Source organism: Hypomesus transpacificus, chromosome 26 (assembly GCF_021917145.1).
Source record: "Hypomesus transpacificus isolate Combined female chromosome 26, fHypTra1, whole genome shotgun sequence".
Taxonomy (NCBI): domain Eukaryota; kingdom Metazoa; phylum Chordata; class Actinopteri; order Osmeriformes; family Osmeridae; genus Hypomesus; species Hypomesus transpacificus.
The window spans coordinates 617,005-638,830 of NC_061085.1; the positions used below are offsets into that span (position 1 = coordinate 617,005).

A 21,826-nucleotide genomic window follows, 5' to 3' on the forward strand; every position below is an offset into this window, starting at 1 on the left:
GGGCATGTGAGAGCATCCCATGCAGCACAGCAAACCATAATGGAGATTATGCAAGTACAACAAGGAGGAAAGAACACAGAAAAATCTGAAAACCATAAAGATTACAAGTCAAGTCATTATCTGAAATTAGAAATTATCTGAAACATTCATATCCTTTCCATCCCAAATATATAAATATACATTAGGATGTGATTGCTCTTGCCAATTATATGCGTTTAAAAACATAATGTAAACCTGATTAAAAGTATTAAAAGCAATAAACATGCTCTTTAACAAAGGTAACGTTAGCCCAGAGCCATAGAGCAGAATCTATCTTTACATGGCTCTGCATTAAAATATGTCAACAACAACAAGGCAGACCATGCTGTGTGTTCACACAAATCTTCAACTATTAGTACTTTTTAAATATTATACGTTTACATTGATAATACATACACATGTTAATGTGCTATTCTGTAAATCAATGCATTTATTTAGTACTAATTATAAAAAATTGCATTCTGTTGCTCTGTTTTAACCTATTCAAATGGCCCGCAAGGAACTTCATGGAACTATTACTACTACTACTAATTGAACAACGTAACGATCAAGCATTTTGGACTTCCGTTCATGCGACCCTCCTTTTACATGGCTATGGAAAATTGTCATGGGTATTTTGAATGATTAATGTATCTTATAAGTGTTGTGTTTTTTATGTCATTGATTGTACACATGCTCAAAAAGCAATTTATTAAACGAATAAAGATTACGGAGACCCTGGGATGGAACAGGTAGGGCTGCCACGATAAGTACTTTTTTTTGTGTGATATATTGCACCAAAATGTATTGCGATAAACGATATTATTGCACGCACGTGATTACGGAATTCTGATTACGTAATGCCCCCCCCCCCCGGGCAAGTTTATACGGCTGTTCAAGCGTCTGTGTCGCTTCACTCCATCCCTTATTGTTTACTTTACAACATTAACAGGGCTACTTGGTTGGCGTTGTCTTTTCATCTACAGATATACAAGCGAAATGGTTGAAATACGTGTGTCTTACGGCCAATGCGTGAGAGTTGGCAGCCCTGTGTTTGTCAAAAGTTTGCAGCGTATTTGTAAATGCTGGTTTTTTGACATTGTTTAATGGCTGCATCTTGCTGGCTATATAACTAGTTACACGATCCGTGAGTGTGCGCCATTTCGCGCTGTCTTGCACTGTCGGGAAAAGACATGGATCTGTAAGAGAATTGTATGGAAAACCCCTTTCCAGCTCCAGCTGCCGTTGTTGTTCACAGGTTGAAAAACTGGGTGGGATAGTTACTGCTAGGTGAGATGTTAAGTTAGTTGACTATTTTCGTTTCCACTGTTTTCAAACAAAGTCGACATACCGGCTCGTTCACATTAATTGGCTCTCATCTCATTCGACTTAAAGACAAAATTTTCCCACACCGGAGCTGAAGATTGCCGCTTTGAAACCAAGTCAATTTGTACTTGGTCTTCCTAACTAGCTGACTGTAGATGTCACGAAACGGAACACTTTATAACACAGTGAGTTCACGGCTTATTTTCAGATGTCGGTGTCCGCTCTGTGTGTGTGGAGACGCTAGTCCAGTGCTTCCCAACCCTGGTCCTCGGGACCCCTGTCCTGCATGTTTTAGATGTTTCCCTGCTCCAACACACCTGATTCAAATGAATGGGTCGTTATCCAGCTCTGCAGAAGCCTTTTAATGACCATTCATTTGAATCAGGTGTGTTGGAGGACCAGGGTTGGGAACCACTGCGCTAGTCCCTCCTACGCTTTTGACACAGAAGGCAGACAAGGCAGCGGGATCGACTAAAATGTTGGTGACATTAGTTATTATGTAAAAATGAATGTAATCATAATGTTTTATTAAAAAAATTATCAGTTGCAATATATCGCGGCCCCAAAAATTATTGCGCTCATTTCCAAATACCGTGTGATAAGTCAATATATTGACTATCGCGACAGGCCTAGGAACAGGTTTGATTTTACAAGGCCAGGCAGGTCATATCATTCCTAGATGTGGTCAGAGCAGAGTAATATACTTGCTCACTTTCCCAGCATTGTTGTATTAAACCATTGTTGTATTAAACCAATCTTCATCCTGTGTAGGTCTGATCAAATCAACCAATTGGAGAGCAGCAGTGTGACACTAAGTCCAAGTCCATCTCGGCAAACACTGATAAACTGATCAAAACCGGTCGAATGCAACATCCCCTCACAAAGCAGGGCTTTATCGTACAAACACAAACCATAACGGAAATAAGACAAGTGATTTCTAGGTGTGAGTTTATGACTGTGTGTGTAATGAGAGAAAGCGATAGACGGGGTGTTACAGTGGGACGACAAGCGTCTGCCTGGCAGCATGCCTCTCTTGTGCTAGTCCACTAACACACACTTAAGCACTTAGCAGGGCCTTACAGAATAAACAACAATGCTGTGGATGCCTCAGTCACCCTCCCTGATATTACTGACCTCCTCTCTCACTGACGCGACATGTCCCACAAAGAAGGCTCCATGTGAGCTAGCAACTCCCCAAACACGCTGCACAAACATTTACTCAGGCACAAATGTCCACATGCCTGGGCTTGCCTTTATTAGCATAGTGCCAGGCAGACATTTTCCAGTCCCTGGGGGGTCGGTGTTGTGGTCACCATGTGATTGGAGTCCTCTGAGAGGTCAACCTGTGACAGCGGCAGCAAGCCCAGACAAAGATGGGTGAAGGTATGGCGGCCCGCTGACTCATGGTCAGTCCAGCTGTGCATCCACACAGCTTAGGGAGAGGTTTCTTCATGCTGTAATCGATGGTGGTAGCATTGTCACCACTTCCTCTCCATTACCGGTGTTATTGTGCTTGTGAGAGTGGTGTGTGTGCAAGTGAGTGCGTGGTGTGTGTTCGAGTGACTGCGTGGTGTGTGAGTTTGTGTGTGTGCGCATGTTTGTGTGTGTGCGAGAGAGAGAGAGAGTTAGTCTGGGTTTGTCAGAAAAGACACTTGACATGGCTGCGTTTAATTACAAGGGCTGTCTCAACAGAAAAAGACGAAAATGCAGGCTGGACACGACAAGCGGCAGCTGGCTTACTATGACAACTGTTCCTCCCATCAACTCTGTGTGTTCTTTCAGCCTTGAAAGTGACACCGAGTATGGTCCCACTGGAGGAAAAGTGAAAGTCTGTGCATTTATGTGGGATAACATGGGATGATTATGCATGTGGTGTATGTGGGTTTTGTGCAACCATGTGTTTGCAGGTCTGGTGTCCCCTGGTGCTGTGGTGGCAGGGTGTCCATGTTTTTGGTGACTTCAGAGCCACTGACAAGGCAAATATCGCTTGGTTTGACCTCAACTGTCCAGCCAGCGAACTAGGAAGCTGGCGCAAAACAAACTTTGCCTAACTGGCGTTGGCTGACTTTTGCCTCGCGCCACAGATAACAATTGTACCATTGAAGTGGGAGTCAGATGGCTGAGCGATTAGGGAATCGGGCTATTAATCAGAAGGTTGCCAGTTCGATTCCCGGCCGTGCAATATCACGTTGTGTCCTTGGGCAAGGCACTTCACCCTACTTGCCTTCGGGGACTGTCTCTGTACTGTCAATGTAAATTTTCTCTTTACAGAATGACAATTTCTTTACGATCCCTGCCACCTAGTGGTCTTATCTGATGATGACACTGAGTTGTACAGATGCTCAATTTTGTTGGTACCCCTACACAAAAAACTAACATTGCACAATTTCCTCTGGAATAACTTGAAACTGACTAAAATAATTTACATCTACCATTGTTTAATCCATATTTTAAAGAAATCTGACTTGCTTTTGATTTCCAACATATTGTAAATAATTAAACAAAAGAAAATGATGGGGACACTCAACCTAACATTTAGTTGCACAACCTTTAGAGGCAATCACTGCAATCAAACATTTCCGGAACTTTCAATGATACTTCCTCACTTGTTTACAGATAGTTTGATCCACTCTTCCTGAGCAAACTACTCCAGCTGTTTCAGGTTTGATGGGTGCCTTCTCCGGACTGCCAGTTTCAGTTCTTCCGTTCTGTTCTGTTCTGTAGGTTCAGATCATAACTCATAGAAGGCTACTTCAGAAGATTCCAATGTTTTGTTCTTATCCATTCTTGGGTGCTTTTAGCTGTGTGTTTTGGGTCATTATCCTGTTGAAGGACCTATGACCTGCAACACAGCTAAGACACAGCTTTCTGACACTGGGCAGTACGTTTTGCTCCAGATTGCCTTGATAGTCCTGCACAGATTCAAGGCACCCTGTGCCAGCCTCCTCACTGTTTCACTGCAGGGTATGTATGGCATTCTTTTCTTTGAAAGCTTAATTTTTCCGTCTGTGAACATAGAGCTTGTGACTTGCCAAAAAGCTCCAGTGTTGACGCATCTGTACAAAGTACAATCTCCCAGAAGGATTGTGTACGGTGGCTGAGACGTGTCAACCTTTGCAAAAGCCACAACACAAATGCAACAGTCACAACACAATGGAAGTGATCTACAATGGAAGTCAATGAAACAGAGGTTTTGCCTTTATATTCTCATGTGCATGTACACTAATGTTGGACCATTATGAAGCTATGCGGTAGTGATGGTGGAAACAAAGCTTTCCGAAGCAACGAGCCATTTGGAGCGATTGTGTTGAAAAGTATCGCTTTTTCTGAGCGTTCGAGACATTTTTTCCATGGGACATATGCTGGTTAATTAATAGTAAGGCGACCGTATCGAGTGATTGCAGGAATGGTGTGATGTCAAGTCCTCGAGACATTTGTCTCACAATCGTAATTCAAATGTTAGTGTACATACATTTGAAAATATAAAGACATTGAACAACATTGCTTGTTTATGACAATCATATAACATTATCATTGCTAGCTAGCGTACAAAGCTGTACTTATTACTTACGCTACTTAAAGGGACAAAGTTTCCTCCTTTAAAACCACCTATGTTTCATTGCTTTCCGTTGTAGCTCATTGTGACTTGCTTTTGTGTTGCGCTTTTTGCATTTGTGTTGTGCCTTTTGAGTTTGTGTTGCGGGTTTTGCAAAGCGTTGACACGTCTCGGCCACTGTAATTATGGCTTGTCAATATGCATTTGAGTAAATTACAGTCTGGCTTTTTAATGTTTTAGTTTCAAAAGTGGAGTCCTCCTGAGGCCTGTTCCATAAAGGCCGCTCAAAAAAGCTGGACTTAAAGTCCCAAACCAGACTTGAACTAGTTTAATTAGTCAAGCGGGGCTAAAGAGGTTCCATTAAGGCCAATTTCAGTTTACGCAATCCTACTAATTCAAGTAAGATTTAAGTAGTCAAGCTACGCGTGCACCCTATTCTTAAACAACCCAAAAGGTAAAACATGGATCATACAATCCACCACGGCAATAGCAATGCACACGGCAAAGAACGTTCCCTTTAAGCCGTGTACTATGACAGCTCCCTCATCCACCGCTTCATCATACTAAAATGACACGTCATGATTGACATGAACAATAGGCTACGTAGGTCGAGGTCCTTTTTTAGACCTTTACTTCGTTGATTAAAAAACAGACACCCTCTAAAGACATCGTAATTTACTTTTTTGAGATTTTCAATAAATAGCCTACCATTAATCAATACATTACCCAGCAGGCTAACTTTTTAACATGGTTGTTGTGTCGGGAAAATGGAGGATAGATGTAGCCTATAGATTTAGATTAGTTTTGTAATTGTAGGCTACTGTTAACAATTATATCGCTATGATAATTATACTCTGATAATTTAGTTTGAGATAGGCCTATGCCTGATGCCTAAACATTTGAAATCACAAAATACCATATAGCCATACGTTTAACGTGGCTATATTGTGTATCAAATCATTGTTTATCATTGTTTAATGCATTAGGCTAAATGTTGTAGCCTATGTAAGCTATTTAAGTAGATTTTCTATAAATGTAGCCTACATATTGAACTGATGAGAATTAGAAAATGAGAATGTCTGTGGTAAATCATATTTTCAAAGTTTATTGTGAGCTAGTTTATGCTCTACTCAGAAACGTGAGTTTGTTGTCTGTGCACTGACTGCCACAGTTTAGTGACCTAAAGTAGTACATTGTAGTTTTGACAGTACATAGTTTGTATGGATCTTTTTGTTTCCAATTATATCAGCCTTTTTGTTTATAATTTTTCACATTGGATTATACACTTGGTGGTGGAGAAATGAATTCACAAAACCAGAGCTTTGTCTATATCGCAGGGGTGTCAAACTCATTTTCACCGGGGGCCACATCAGCATTATGGTTGCCGTCAAAGGGCCAGTTGTAACTACGATGTAACGTCAGTAACGATGTAAAAACATGGTGTTTTTGTTGTAGCTTTTGTGAACATAGGGCCTATTATGCTGCAATTGAAGTCCGCCTTTTAATTCTTGGACAATCTGCTGTTTTTCTTGGAGGATAAATTTGCAAATTTTTCTCAGTGTTTGGTGACAAAATGCAAGCGCGCATAGCGCAAGAGCAAAACTTTTTTTGCCCTTCATTTGAACGCAGAATAGCTTTTTGAGCTTTATGTAAAATAAACATTGCCATTTTCCAATTGGTAAAACCTTGTCTAATGAAGGTGATGTCTTCATCATTTCTGGCTCCAAATTGTCGACAAGGGAAGCAGAAACATTCTAGCTTGAATGAGTACTCTAACCAAGTTCGAGAGCGATACCAACTTGGGTTGAATGCCCGAGGACCTTGGCTGAAAATGCACATGGGGTACGTTCGCAGAACCGGCTGCATTGGAGTGCTGTCATTCAAACCATGCTCGCCTTCACCTAGTTAAACTTTGCATTTAACACTGATGTGCATACACTGCTTTCTAGAGGCGGGATGTCGTCACTTTGCCGTAACACAATCGAAATGCATGGTGAGAGATGTCGTTTATGGTCAATGCACGCTGTAAAGCAGCGTAGACTTATTTCAATAGCCCATTAAGCTTCCGCGGGCCACATAAAATAACGTGGCGGGGTATATAAGATAAGCATATCATTTTGTTATAAAGTGCTACTATTTTCCCCACAAATAATACCTACCATGATAGAGATGAGTTTGCTCTTTCAGGTGGTTATATTGCATTAGACACAGTCTTTAATATGGGAGTCACATGGCTGAGCGGTGAGGGAGTCGGGCTAGTAATCAGAAGGTTGCCAGATCGATTCCCCGCTGTGCCAAAATGATGGTGTGTCCTTGGGCAAGGCACTTTACCCTACTTGCCTCGGGGGTAATGTCCCTGTACTTACTGTAAGTCGCTCTGGAGCGTCTGCTAAATGTAAATGTAAATGTAATATAATATTATGTGACTTGATGTGATGAGAGGTGGGAGATAAACAACGACGATTTCTAACTTACAAAGACGCAACAAAGCAACGTGTTTGACAAAAAAACGCTTCTCCACCTACTGTTCTGGCGAATTGTTTTCAGCACCCCCAGCCTTCGGAGAACCATAAAGGCAACAATTAATCCGTCCTATCCGGCGGCCCGCCCATCCGTAACGGAGTCAGAGTACCATACTGGCACCTTAACAGGAACGTCTGGTTAAGCAAGAACACGGTCTAAGCCTGACAATTAGCCTGACTCGGACAAGGCTAGTTTCGAAGCATAAGTTACCATAGTAACTGAGTTCGAACTACGTTGAGCTAGCTTTATGGAACCGAATTAACTACAAATGAGTCAGACTAACTGACATAAGTCTGGCTTATTCGGTAAACTTGCTTTATGGAACAGGCCTCTGGATCTTCTTCCATTGAGGCACTTTTGCTCAAACAGCGACAAATGGCACAATCAGAAACCTTGGAGTTCAGCTTGTATCTTTTTGGCAGTTATCCTTGTTTTTTTTCCTAACATTCATAACTATCCTTCTGTGGGTCAAATTTCCTCTTGCGCCTGCGCCCAGGGAGGTTGGCTACAGTCCACGAATCTTGAACTTAATATTTGTAACATCAAGCTGCTTGGAGATGGTCTTGTAGCCTTTACCTTTACTATACTTGCCTATTATTTTTATTTTTGATCTCCTAACAACTCTCTCTTTTGCTTTCTCTGGTGCATGTTCAGCGTGGTGCACAAAATGCTACCAAACGGCACAGTGACTACTTTCCTCCATTGAAATAGACTGTAGATGTGTGATATTGATTAAACAAACAAATGTGTTTAGAAAATAACTATAATCCAATTATTTATTATCTTTTCTAAGGGGTTTACCAACACATGACCAGGAAAATCTTTGTAGAATTAGCAATATTTTATCAAATTTCACATTGAGTTTGGTTTATTCTATGACATACCAAAGGCATGCAGGTATTCACAATGCAAAAGCGTTTTTTTTTTGGGTGGGGTGGGTGGTGACTAACTTACTGAGGTCCTCTGCCAGCTGCACCCTTCTACCCGTGATGAGGTGGACCTTCTTCTCTGTGTCCTCGCCAAAGTCCTCCAGGACCTCCTTCACATTCTTCTCCAGACGGCGCACTGACGGGAGGTACGAGACACGTCACGCTAAATAACCCCCCCCCCATCCAGCCACACCTCCCCCACAGGTCGCACGCCTCCCACCTACCCTCGGTGTTTGTGAGCTGCTGGCGGAGTGTGTTGGCCGTGATGCCCAACATCCTTTGAATCCTCCAGAACAACACAACATCATTGCACTCCAGCTGGGGGAACACCAAACACATGTCACCTTGAGCACAGACCACAAGATGCATTAAAATCCCCCCCCCCCCCAGGCTCCTCACCTCAGAGTCAACAAAGTGTCTCTGGTAGTAGTAGAAGCCCCTCTTACAGAGATTACAGTGGGACAGGGCCTTCTGGAGGAAGTGGCGTCGGTATAACTGATGCCATGTATCCTTGATCTGACGGGGCAAAAATAAAGGTGTGGGGGAGTTCACAACTGAACACCAAGGAAAACACCATGTAAAATACACAACACTGATACTACACAAATGAAGACTAGGAATATGTTCCAAGTGATAATTCTATTGTGGTTAAGAAGGGGGGCGAGGGGGGGCTGGTCTTTAAAGTGCCATTCCTCACCAGGACAGGGTCCACCTCAACCCCTCTGCCTTCCAGGTTCTTGCGGACGGTGGTGACCTCGTCATTGGCCAGGTAGGCAGTGTGGTCTTCGTGAAGCTTCAACAGGCGTTCCAGCTCATTCTTGGTTTCATTACGAGTGTGCTGGGGAGACGACATACAGGAAGCACGCAAGACGGATGTAAATGACAAGGAGAGGACAGCGAGGAAGAGGAGGAACTCAGAAGCCGCCTCATATGGCTGTTATCTCTTCAATCTCCTTAATTTAGAAAAGCTCTGACTTGAAATGTTGTTTTACGTTTGTGTAAATGTTACTGTGTGAATGACCTGCCTTAAAGAAAAAAAAAGTTATGCACATTTTGTGTAGTTTGATCAACATTACACTCATTACAAAACTGTAAGGTGGTAACTTCACTGTTTATCTTAATTGATAAAGCCATATCCTCATCTTTATCTGTAGATGTGGAAATGTACCAAGTAAAATCTCTTCTATTCTCCTCACAGTCGATCTGTAAATTACCACACCTTAGCAATAAGCACCCCCCCCCCCGCCCTCACCCCTTTGAAGTGAGAAGATTTAAAGCTGTCAAACTGTAGATTTGCTAAATGCCCATAGAACCCTCAGAATTTGTTGGAAGGTTAGAGAAAGGAAATAATAAAGCAGGTTTACGTATTACAAAAATAATCATAATAATAAAAAATTTGCAATGAATGTGATTACATATTAAAATGACCACCCTGACCTGTTCTGTGGTGCGGTTCTTCCAGCTCATCCACCTCTGCTTCCAGTCAGGACCCACCATGTCATTGATCACTGACTCAGCTTCAGTGAATGGTGACACAGGATAGAGATACGGTAAAGAGAGAGGAGAGAGCAAGTAAAAGAGATTGAAAGACTACTGTCAGTATCAACATCCTCACCCGAAAATACTTGAAACGTGAACCATTAAGAGTTCATGTGAAGACATAATCACCAAGGCTGCTCTTGTGGAAGAAATTGGGATTTCCTGTGTGCTTAAATCATTCACCATCATTAGAACTAGTAATTGGATACTAATTAGTATGTTCTCATGTAAGCTTGCTATTAATAAGAGTAGATTGTATTTATGTGTCAGGGTTAATAATGTTTGGGATCAGGAGAAAGCACTGGGTAAACGTCCTCTGTCATGACTACAAGGAGAGCGCCAACTATGATCTCTCTAGTCTGAGTGGTCATGTGTTGGGAGCTGTGAATCTCTTTCTCTGAGACTGTTGTAAATTCATTACTGCCTGACTGTCACTATCTATGTTTACATTCTTGTGCCCTATAAAAAATAGTCCTCCCTCCTCCGGCCTTCAGAGGGGAGAGACACATGATTGAGACCTAAGCCTGGTGTTGTCATTTATTTCCAGGGGTCTGGTTTTCTCTCCCAATCTGCAGATTGATAAATACTTATTAAAATCCAGAACTCAACTGAACTTGGTCACTCCGTTTATGAAGAGACGGACAAAACACTTTCTTCATCACTCTTAAACACTTGTTATCTGCCGTTTGCCCAAATTTAACATGTAATTCAAACGTAAATTACACACAACCAAACATCTAGATTTTACTTTACACTGCTCTCACTAACTTCGAACAATGCAAAGTCAGTATCCAAAAATGAGCCCTACAGCCCGTGTTCGCCCCAAACATCAGTTGACGAGGCGTTTCGAGGGAACACAGACGCCCCTCTGTTACACCCCAACTATGTATGGCTGATCGTCATTGTTGTTGAATTGACGATTGTAGGTGCAGAGGAGATGGAGGAAAAAGAAAGGAGATGCGTACTGTCTTTAAGACGAGACTGCAAGGTCTCCTCCATGAATTGGATGGCAGCATCCCACTGGGGCTTGTCCGTGATGGAGCGGTCCTCCAGAGCATTGTGCTGGATCACCCTCTGATGGACACACAGGGGTCAAAACAATATATTGATACGAGCACCTATGAGGCAGAGACAGAAGGTTAGGCATATTCCCAAGCGAGTCTGCAGAGTAACTGTGTCTTTCTACAATGTGAACGTCTGTGTCCGGGTGATGTGTGTGTGAGTAATTTGGAGGCTGGTCCAACCAACCCAAGTTGGCTACAGGATGTTTACACAATATGTTCTTGTTATGTACACTTCTCTGTGACAATACTTTGCTTGTATACAAATGCAGTTGAACTGATTACTTTGTGTTGCACTGATCGGAATGCATCCAATTTTCGTTTTTGTACAATGACAAAGATTCCAATTATTCTATTCTGTATGATACCCATGTTTGAAAAAACTAAAACGTGTGTGTGTATTTTACCAAGCTGTCCATAGCTCTTTCATTCCATTTGTGCCTTTTGATGCTCTCATCTTTTACAGCCTCTTTCAGTTTGTCGAATATGTCGTCCTGGTCCTTCCCTTTGTACTCTGACATGAAACGTGCAAACTCCTCTTGCAGTGTCTCCCAGGCAACCTGGAGTTGAGTGGAGCAAAGAAGACCAGTTGTCTTACCTCTTAACATCGGCTGTCAGGCATAGACATACTTACAACATACTGTACGTTTTGTATTTATTTGTATTAAAATAAATACTTTTTTCACAACTACCACTATCAAGACATATCACAAGGACACAATGAATGACTGGTCGCATACTTTAAACTAAAACTATATTTCATACCTTGTAGTTATAATAAACTCTTACCCAACTGGGGAATCTAATTAAAATTATAATTTACACATTTTTGTTGAAGTTATGGAGACATTGATCTATGCATGGTCTCTTCAATTAGCCTTTGGCCAGATGTGCTGAGCCAGCTGTATTCTACTACCTCCAGTGCTTTGTGTGGCAGCTGCTTGTCTGTCCACTGCTTGAGCTTAATATCCACAGTGGTGTTGAAGGTGCCGGAGTTCATGGTCTGGGCGGCTGGCAGGTAGATGTTCTCTATGACGTGGGTGGACACACGCTCCCAAAGCTTCTTCTGCAGGATGGCCTCCCTGGAAGGAACAACGAAGGTCATATAGTAGCCACAATTAGTACATAGTAATGACATAAAAGGTCATAAAATCATTGATGTAACATAAAATAAAGTCCTATCAGTAAGATCTGCTTATCCTTTTTCAAGAGAAACAATCCAGTATTAAAGCCGTGGTTTGGAAATATCCCAATCTAAGATGGGAAACCATATCTACTGAGGGGATATTTTGTTTCTTCCTTAAAAAGGTTTAAGGGTAGTCCTTTTAGTTTAACCTAATTATAGTTCATACAGTTCCCATGTCCTTTCAGTGGTGCTGTGGGCGAGAGTGACTGGACAACACCACTCACAATGAACATGCAAGATACACTTGGTGTAGTGTTGAATTTGCCCTTGATAAAAGTCTGCAAACCTTCTATCTCAGTATCCAGCCATGGTTGTGTGACAATGGGACACAGCCTAGCTGGATTCCCCCTTGGGGCCATGGACCTTCTCATTTATCATAAGCACACATTCATTTTTCATTCGCCTCCCTTTGTTCGGGCTCCCTGCTCCCTCTTATCAATATACGCCAAACACCCCCAGGTAGTTTCATCAGCAAATTGAGCCATCGCACTTGATAGCGTTAGACTCATTTATTCTCCTGTTGTCAGAACATAAATATATAATGTACACCCGATTGGCTGAAGGATTGACCCTGGAATGTGATGTCACCTTACTTAGAACCAAACCTGTTTTGTTCAATGAAATTCTGAAGTCAGCTGACATAATTAGTTTTAGAAAAAAGACAACATATTAATACAAATTCTGTGTCAACAGGAAAATGAGTAGTAAATACACTTTATTTATTTGACTAGCAACAGGTTTATATACATGTTATAAAATAATGGAATTAAAATAACCCTAATAAAAATATATGAGGAAAAGTACAGCCCAAAAAATTACACTTGCTCAGCCAAAAACAAACAATTTTTTTTTTTTGAGCTACATTATTTTGTATAGGCCATGACCTAGCCTGTCTCATACAGTCTACTTTGATTAAGCTCTTAATCATAGAATGCTGCAAACAAGTCATGATAAAGTCATGGTTTTGGGTATAAGTAGCGCTGACATTTTTTCACAACTACTAAAGAACAGGATTATGGCTGTCAAATTTAAATGAGAATTTAGAATATTTGTAAAAAAAATAAATAAAAAAAACGTGCATTTGAAATGTTGGTGTCTTTCTCTGATGTTCCCAAATAGTCGATGCAAATGAGCATGAGTCAGTATAATGTTAACAGTTGATGACTTGACAAACATTTTATTCTTAAACTGGTTGTTCCCATCCTTGATTGTTATTGGCTATATCGCGTTCCATGCCATTGTAAAATCCAGCATAACCTTACAGGTTGTCCTCAAAACATTCTTTAACATTCCATATCACTACGCATCAAATATTTTAAATAAAAAAAGACGGCAAAGGTGTCCATCTGGCTGTTGTGTGGCAACGATTTATGTAGGAACTATACTTTGTAGTGGCGGAAGAGTGACAGTTTATTATTAAACTATTTTGTTTCTAATTGTTTTTATTTATGAAACCATATCAAATATTTGTAGTAACAGTTTTAGAAAATGTGTTAAGCAATAAGCCCTGCGAGTCTGTGTTTTGCGCTGATTTTAGAACAGGTAAGGGGTTTTTCGAAAACCCCCTTAAATGTTCTAAAATCAGCGCAAAACACGGCCTCTTGGGGCTTATTGCTTAATTGAACAAACCTTCCAATAATAAGTATAAAAAAATTAAAAATTAAAAATAAAATGCACTGTTCCAAATTATTATGCATAGGACCCCTTCTTTGATATCACCTTCACAATTCTTGCATCCATTGAACTTGAGTTTTTGGAGAGTCTCTGCTTGAATTTCTTTGCAGGATGTCAGAATAGCCTCGCAGAGCTGATGTTTTGATGTGAACTGCCTCCCACCCTCATAGATCTTTTACTTGAGGATGCTACAAATGTTCTCAATAGGGTTGAAGTCAGGGGATGATGGTGGCCACACCATGAATTTCTCTCCTTTTATGCCCATAGCAGCCAATGACACAGAGGTATCCTTTGCAGCATGACATTGTGCATTGTCATGCATGTCCAGTGTTTCCCGTACCATTATATTAGGGAGGCTCCCCAATGGTGGACCAGCTCCCCACCTCCATCAGGGACACTGACTGTCTCCTCACCTTCAAGAAAAGGCTCAGACGCACGTGTTCCGGGAGTACAACGGCACTAAGGAATGCTTGGCTGAACCTGATGTTAGTTTCCTCCAGGTTCATAATGACTCTTATTGAGAGACTTGTTGCTCTTGTTGGTTAGTTATAACGGATTTAAACTTTTGTACTCGCTGTGAAATATTTTATTGTTGATTATTCTTCTACAGGTACACTCTTGCACTTTTTGGGTTTCATAATGTTTAATTGTACTTGCACTTTTTGGGTTTCATGTTGTTTAATTGTAACTTGTTTAACTGCATGCCCTTATGGTTCTTCCCTTTGGCACTTATTTGGTTTTTCACAATGTATGCTTCATGTTTTGGCTGCTTGGAATGTTTGGGGCTACCTCGTTGTTATGATCAGTGACCTATGCTCTTTTGTAAAGCTCTTGGAAGTCGCTTTGGATAAAAGCATCTGCTAAATGCATAAATGTAATGTAAATGTTAATATAGCGCCAGATCACAAAATAAGTAATTTAAGGTTACCTCAAGGACATAGGAAGAGAGCAGTCACATTCATGGAGAAGTGCTCTGAAGTTTGAATCATTTTGATATTTTTGGATGATATTACTCAGAAACAAGTACTTCTGATAGAGGCAAAGTGGATCGACCACAACCACAAAAAGGTACAACCTGAGGGATTGAAGCCCAAGGAGAACAGAGGTATTTTTGGCCACTCTCCCAGACTGACCACAGGCAATCAAGCTAAAGCTTGTTTCCTGTAGAACTATGGCTTGCAACGACTGCAAAAAACATAGGATAGCCTAACTGGAGCTGAGAGTCAGAACCCTCTTAGATATCAGAGAGCCCGAAGACTTTATAGATTCCATGCTACCTAACCCGGAGGCTAAGCTATCGGCTAATGAGCCACCCTTGGAACCAGCTTTCTCTCCACCGGCCGGTGGACCAGATGAGTCATGGCCTGCTCTCGGCGCCAAACCAAAGAGGCCTAGCGCCGCTTCTACCTTCATCGGAGGGGACTGGCACCAAGCAAAGAAAGCGAGGCAGAAACTCTTCCTCCATCACCTCTCCTCCTGTCCCACTCAGAAAGAGATTCTCTCCCTCCCTTGTATGTGGAATCCAAGGCGAAGAGGCACAGGAGTGCCAGCCACGCAAATCAAACACCGACACATCATCGTCTGCTGCGACCGGGAGTCCCCCATTTCACTTCAAGCCCCTTTCGGACCACTCGGGACGCTATTCGACCCCCTATCAAGCCTAATCAGACAACAATATCACAGGATTATCAAAAATTGGTTTTAGAGGAGCTAACATTGCAAGCACTAGCCCTATAGAATCTCCTGCTAGCACTGACACAGTGGCTAACCTTGGTCCAGCACAAGGTGCTATCAGTGCTAACCCAAATAACCTATAAACTGGCTCCGTAGCCACTGATAAGGTAAGCGTTGGAAATGCAAACACCACAGATGGCCACTATCTTGATCGTCGTCGTCGTCATCGTCATCTGCCGCTTGTCCGGGGATCGGGTCGCGGGGGCAGCGACCTAAGCAGGGAGGCCCAGACTTCCCTCCCCCCGGCCACTTCCGCCAGCTCTTCCTGGGGGACCCCAAGGCGTTCCCAGGCCAGCTGAGAGACATAGTCCCTCCAGCGTGTCCTGGGTCTTCCCCGGGGCCTCTTCCCAGTGGGACGTGCCCGGAACACCTCACCAGGGAGGCGTCCAGGAGGTATCCTAATCAGATGCCCGAGCCACCTCAGCTGGCTCCTCTCAACGCGGAGGAGCAGCGGTTCTACTCTGAGCCCCTCCCGGATGACCGAGCTTCTCACCCTATCTCTAAGGGAGAGCCCGGACACCCTACGGAGAAAGCTCATTTCGGCCGCTTGTATTCGCGATCTCGTTCTTTCGGTCACTACCCATAGTTCGTGACCATAGGTGAGGGTAGGAACGTAGATCGACTGGTAAATAGAGAGCTTCGCCTTTCGACTCAGCTCCTTCTTCACCACGACGGACCGATGCAGAGCCCGCATCACTGCGGACGCCGCACCGATCCGCCTGTTGACCTCGCGCTCCATTCTTCCCTCACTCGTGAACAAGACCCCGAGATACTTGAACTCCTCCGCTTGGTTCAGGATCTCCTCCCCGACCCGGAGATGGCACTCCACCCTTTTCCGGTCGATTACCATGGCCTCAGATTTGGAGGTGCTGATTCGCATCCCAGCCGCTTCACATTCGGTTGCGAACCGCTCCAGTGAGAGCTGAAGGTCACGGCCCGATGAAGCCAACAGGACCACATCATCCGCAAAAAGCAGCGACCCGATCCTGAGGTCACCAAACCGGACCCCCTCAACACCCTGGCTGCGCCTAGAAATTCTGTCCATATAGGTAATGAACAGAATCGGTGACATAGGGCAGCCCTGGCGGAGTCCAACCCTCACCGGAAACAAGTTCGACTTACTACCGGCAATGCGGACCAAACTCTGGCACCGGTCGTACAGGGACCGGACAGCCCCGATCAGGAAATCCGGTACCCCGTACTCTCGGAGCACCCTCCACATGAGCCCCCGAGGGACACGGTCGAACGCCTTTTCCAAATCCACAAAACATGTGTAGACTGGTTGGGCGAACTCCCATGTACCCTCCAGGACTCCGCGGAGGGTATAAAGCTGGTCCACTGTTCCACGGCCAGGACGAAAACCACATTGCTCCTCTTGAATCCGAGGTTCGACAATCCGACGGACCCTCCTCTCCAGGACCCCTGAATAGACTTTCCCAGGGAGGCTGAGGAGTGTGATCCCCCTAAAGTTGGAGCACACCCTCCGGTCCCCCTTTTTAAAGAGGGGAACCACCACCCCGGTCTGCCAGTCCAGAGGCACTGTCCCCGATGTCCACGCGATGTTGCAGAGTCGTGTCAACCAAGACAGCCCTACAACATCCAGAGCCTTAAGGAACTCCGGGCGGACCTCATCCACCCCAGGGGCCCTGCCACCGCGGAGCTTTTCAACCACCTCGGCGACCTCAGCCCCAGAGATAGAAGGGCCCCCCCCGATGTCCCCAGACTCTGCCTCCACGTCGGAAAGTGTGTTGGTGGAATTAAGGAGGTCTTCGAAGTATTCCTTCCACCGATCCAGGACGTCCCCCGTCGAGGTCAGCAGCGCACCATCCCCACCGTATACAGTGTTGACAGAGCACTGCTTCCCCCTCCTGAGCCGCCGGATGGTGGTCCAGAACCTTTTTGAAGCCGTTCGGAAGTCATTCTCCATGGCCTCGCCGAACTCCTCCCATGCCCGGGTTTTTGCCTCCGCGACCGCCAAAGCCGCGTTCCGCTTGGCCTGCCGGTACACATCAGCTGCCTCTGGAGTCCTACCAGCCAATAAAGTCCGATAGGCCTCCTTCTTCAGCTTGACGGCAGACCCTCACATTACGTTTGGGCCTGCCAGGCCTGACCGGCGTCCTCCCCCACCATCGAAGCCAACTCACCACCAGGTGGTGATCAGTTGACAGCTCCGCCCCTCTCCTCACCCGAGTGTCCAAGACATGCGGCCCCAAGTCCGATGACATGACTACAAAGTCGATCATCGAACTGAGACCTCGGGTGTCCTGGTGCCAGGTGCACATATGGACACCCTTATGCTTGAACATGGTGTTCGTTATGGACAAACCGTGTCTAGCACAGAAGTCCAACAACAAAACACCACTCGGGTTCAGATCGGGGGGGCCGTTCCTCCCAATCACGCCCCTCCAGGTCTCACTGTCATTGCCCACATGAGCATTGAAGTCCCCCAGGAGGACGAGGGAATCCCCGGGAGGAGCGCTTTCCAGCACCCCCCCCAGAGACTCCAAAAAGGGTGGGTACTCTGAGCTGCCATTTGGTGCATAAGCACAAACGACAGTGAGGACCCGTCCCCCCACCCGAAGGCGGAGGGAGGCTACCCTCTCGTCCACCGGGGTGAACCCCAATGTACAGGCGCCGAACCGAGGGGAAACCAGTATTCCCACCCCAGCTCGACGCCTCTCACCAAGGGCAACTCCAGAGTGGAAGAGAGTCCAGCCCCTCTCAAGGAGACTGGTTCCGGAGCCTACGCTGTGCGTCGAGGCGAGGCCGACTATATCTAGCCGGAAACTCTCTACCTCGCGCACCAGCTCAGGCTCCTTTCCCGCCAGCGAGGTGACGTTCCACGTCCCTAAAGCTAGCTTTTGCAGCCGAGGATCGGACCGCCAAGGCCCCCGCCTTCGGCCGCCGCCCGTCTCACACTGCACCCGACCCCCATGACCCCTCCTGCGGATGGTGAGCCCACTGGAAGAGGGTCCCACGTTGTCTCTTCGGGCTGTGCCCGACCGGGCCCCATGGGAAAAGGCCCGGCCACCAGGCGCTCGCTATCGAGCCCCACCCCCGGGCCTGGCTCCAGGGGGGGGCCCCGGTGACCCGCTTCCGGGCAGGGGCAACTGAGAACCATTGTTGTATTTCTTCATGGTTGGTTTTTTGAGCCACGCTTTGTCTGGTCTTTCACCTGGAACCTGTTTGCCTTGGGTGACCCTACCAGGGGCATGAAGCCCCCGACAACATAGCTTCCAGGATCACTAGGACACGCAAACCCCTCCACCGCGGTAAGGTGGTGACTCAAGGAGGGACTATCTTGATTGGAGATGCCATAACAGCACATGTTAAACTGGCAAAGACAGAAAATATTTGTCTTACCAACATATCTGTCGAGGAACTGTCATCAGAGGTGCAAAAAATCTTCAACAATAACCCACACAACCCCAAGATTTTCATCCACACTGGCTCGTTTGATATCTTACACAAGAAAACTGGTACTGAGATACTTAAAAAACATTTCATCCAGCTACTGAGCACGCTCAACAGATATCAAGATGTATTCATCAGTGGACCTATTGCATGTTTTAGCAGAGGAAAAGAAGCCTTCAGTCGACTCCTATCTTTCAACACATGGTTGGCATCAGTCTGTTTGGCACACAAACTGATATTTATCGATAATTTCAATGTGTTCTGGAACTGTGCAGACCGTTTTCAAGCTGACGGACTCCACCCAAACCGTAGAGGGTCTCGACTACTAACAGCAAACATCAGTCACATGCTCCTGACCACAAATCAAGTTTTTCTCCCTATCCCTGTTGTGTCTAAGCTGACTGACGCATCCCAAACAACCTCCCATGGAACAGAACATTCGGACTAAACATCAATAATATTTCAATAACTGATCTACCCCTCTCAGACCATCATTGTATACTTTTTAATGTGGAAATTATCCTAACAAAAACCACAAAATAATTCTTAGTCCAAAGAAGACATCTAGATAACACAGCTATGATGACATTTTCTGAACAATTTGCTCTATATGAGCCAACTAATCATGATAACTCTCTGAATGAAATGGTAGAGAACCTCAATGATGCACCATTATCTGTGTCAGACTCAATTGCACCAAAAAAAACAAAAAGAAGTCCACAAGCAGAACCTCCCCATGGCTGAGTAATAAAAATGTTAGTCAAACGAAAAGAAAATGCCGTGCAGCAGAGAGAAAATTGAGGAAAACAAAGATCACTTTCCACTACAATATCTACAAAGATACACTAACCACCTATAACAAAACCATCCTTCTAGCAAGGAGAGAATCTTTCTCCAACATTATTACAGAAAATGCCAGAAATTCCAGAGTTCTTTTCTCCACCAGTGACCAGCTACTAAACACTGTGCATGCCCCTCCCTCCAGCCTCAGCAGTTAAATGTGAAGAGCTTGCTTTGTTCTTCAAGAACAAAATACATTTGATCAGAGCTAGTATTATTAATAGTGGGGTTGAAACTGACATCAGTATATTCTGCAACATAACAATGAGCACATTTACCTGTATCACAATTAGTGAACTTTCCAAAATTGTCAGCGGATCTAACTCCACAACCTCAGATATTGATCCTATACCCACAACATTCTTTAAGCGAGCGTTTGATAGTGTCTCAGGTCCGGTGCTAGAGATTATAAACACATCCCTTAGAACTGGCGTCTTCCCAGACGCCTTCAAAACAGCTGTTGTAAAGCCCCTATTAAAGAAACCCAAATTGGATAACAGTATACTTGCAAATTACAGACCTATATCAAACCTTCCATTTATTAGTAAAGTACTGGAAAAAATAGTATTAGTCCAATTAAATTATTTTCTTGAAGAAAATAACATCTTGGAAGTTTCGCAGTCAGGTTTCAGGAAATATCACAGTACTGAAACTGCTCTCACCAAAATAATTAGCAACCTCAGACTAAACTCTGATGCAAATAAAGTCTATCTTTATCCTGTTAGATCTCAGTTCAGCATTTGATACCATTGATCACCACATCCTAATCAATAGACTGGAAAAGCTTATTGGGTTCACGGAGTGTATTGAACTGGATGAAATCATATATCACAGGAAGGAAGTTTAGGAGATCATAGAAACATGAGAACTGCTATGGGGTTGCTCAAGGAAGCTGCTTAGGTCCATTACTTTTTTCTCTTTATATGTTACCACTCGGAGACATAATCAGAGAACACACCATAGATTTCCATAGCTATGCGGATGACACACAACTATATATATCCACTGAACCCAACAATGCAACGGCCATCAATTCCATTACCAACTGCCTGTTGGCAATAAACAAATGGATGAATGATAACTTTCTTAAATTAAATGAAGACAAAACGGAAGTCCTACTATGTGGCCCCAAATCCAAAAGAGAGATGCTTACTAAGAATCTAGGAGAATTAACCCCCTGGCTTAAACCAGAGGTGACAAATCTCGGTGTAATCCTGGACTCAGATTTGAATTTCAACTCTCACATTAATAAAGTGAACAAAACTGCTTTCTTTCACCTGAGGAATATAGCAAAGGTACGACCATATACAGTGCCCTCCAAAAGTATTGGAACAGTGAGGCGAATTCCTTTATTTTTGCTGTAGACTGAAAACATTTGGGCTTGACATCAAATAATGAACGTGAGACCAGAGATCAACGTTTCAGCTTTTATTTCCAGGTATTTACATCAGGATCTGATGCACAACTAAGAAAATATCACATTTTGTTTGAATCCACCCATTTGTCATGTGAGCAAAAGTATTGGAACAGATATACTTAAAACATATTTAAGTGAATAAGACTTAATATTTAGTTGCAAATCCTTTGCTTTCAATAACTGCAGCAAGTCTGTGACCCATTGACGTCACCAAACTTTTGCATTCTTCCTTTTTGATGCTTTCCCAGGCTTTCACTGCAGCCTCTTTCAGTTGTTGTTTGTTTTGTGGGGTTCCTCCCTTCAGTCTCCTCTTAAGCAGGTAAAATGCATGCTCTATAGGGTTTAAGTCTGGAGATTGACTTGGCCAGTCTAATACCTTCCATTTCTTGGCCCTGATGAACTCCTTTGTTGTTTTGGCAGTGTGTTTTGGGTCGTTATCTTGCTGCATGATGAAGGCTCTGCCAATCAGTTTGGTTGCATCTTTCCTTAAATTGGCAGACAAAATGTTTCTGTAGACTTCCGAGTTCATTTTGCTGCTGCCATCATGTGTTACATCCTCAATGAAGATTAATGAGCCCGTCCTAGAAGAAGCCATGCAAGCCCAAGCCA

General features: G+C 44.0%; 1 protein-coding gene across 5 annotated transcripts in view; it reads right to left on the minus strand.

The window, feature by feature from the left end:
- The window catches only part of opa1 (OPA1 mitochondrial dynamin like GTPase), a 134,210-nt gene that overhangs the window by 11,751 nt on the left and 100,633 nt on the right, over positions 1-21,826 (minus strand). For all 5 annotated transcript variants that reach the window (XM_047049950.1, XM_047049948.1, XM_047049949.1 and 2 more), the window contains 8 exons: positions 11,869-12,034; positions 11,360-11,512; positions 10,857-10,965; positions 9,790-9,869; positions 9,050-9,190; positions 8,752-8,868; positions 8,577-8,670; positions 8,378-8,488 (listed from right to left, as the gene is read on the minus strand). In XM_047049950.1, the coding sequence (XP_046905906.1) occupies positions 8,378-8,488; positions 8,577-8,670; positions 8,752-8,868; positions 9,050-9,190; positions 9,790-9,869; positions 10,857-10,965; positions 11,360-11,512; positions 11,869-12,034 (971 nt within the window). The remainder of the gene's footprint in view (positions 1-8,377; positions 8,489-8,576; positions 8,671-8,751; positions 8,869-9,049; positions 9,191-9,789; positions 9,870-10,856; positions 10,966-11,359; positions 11,513-11,868; positions 12,035-21,826) is intronic.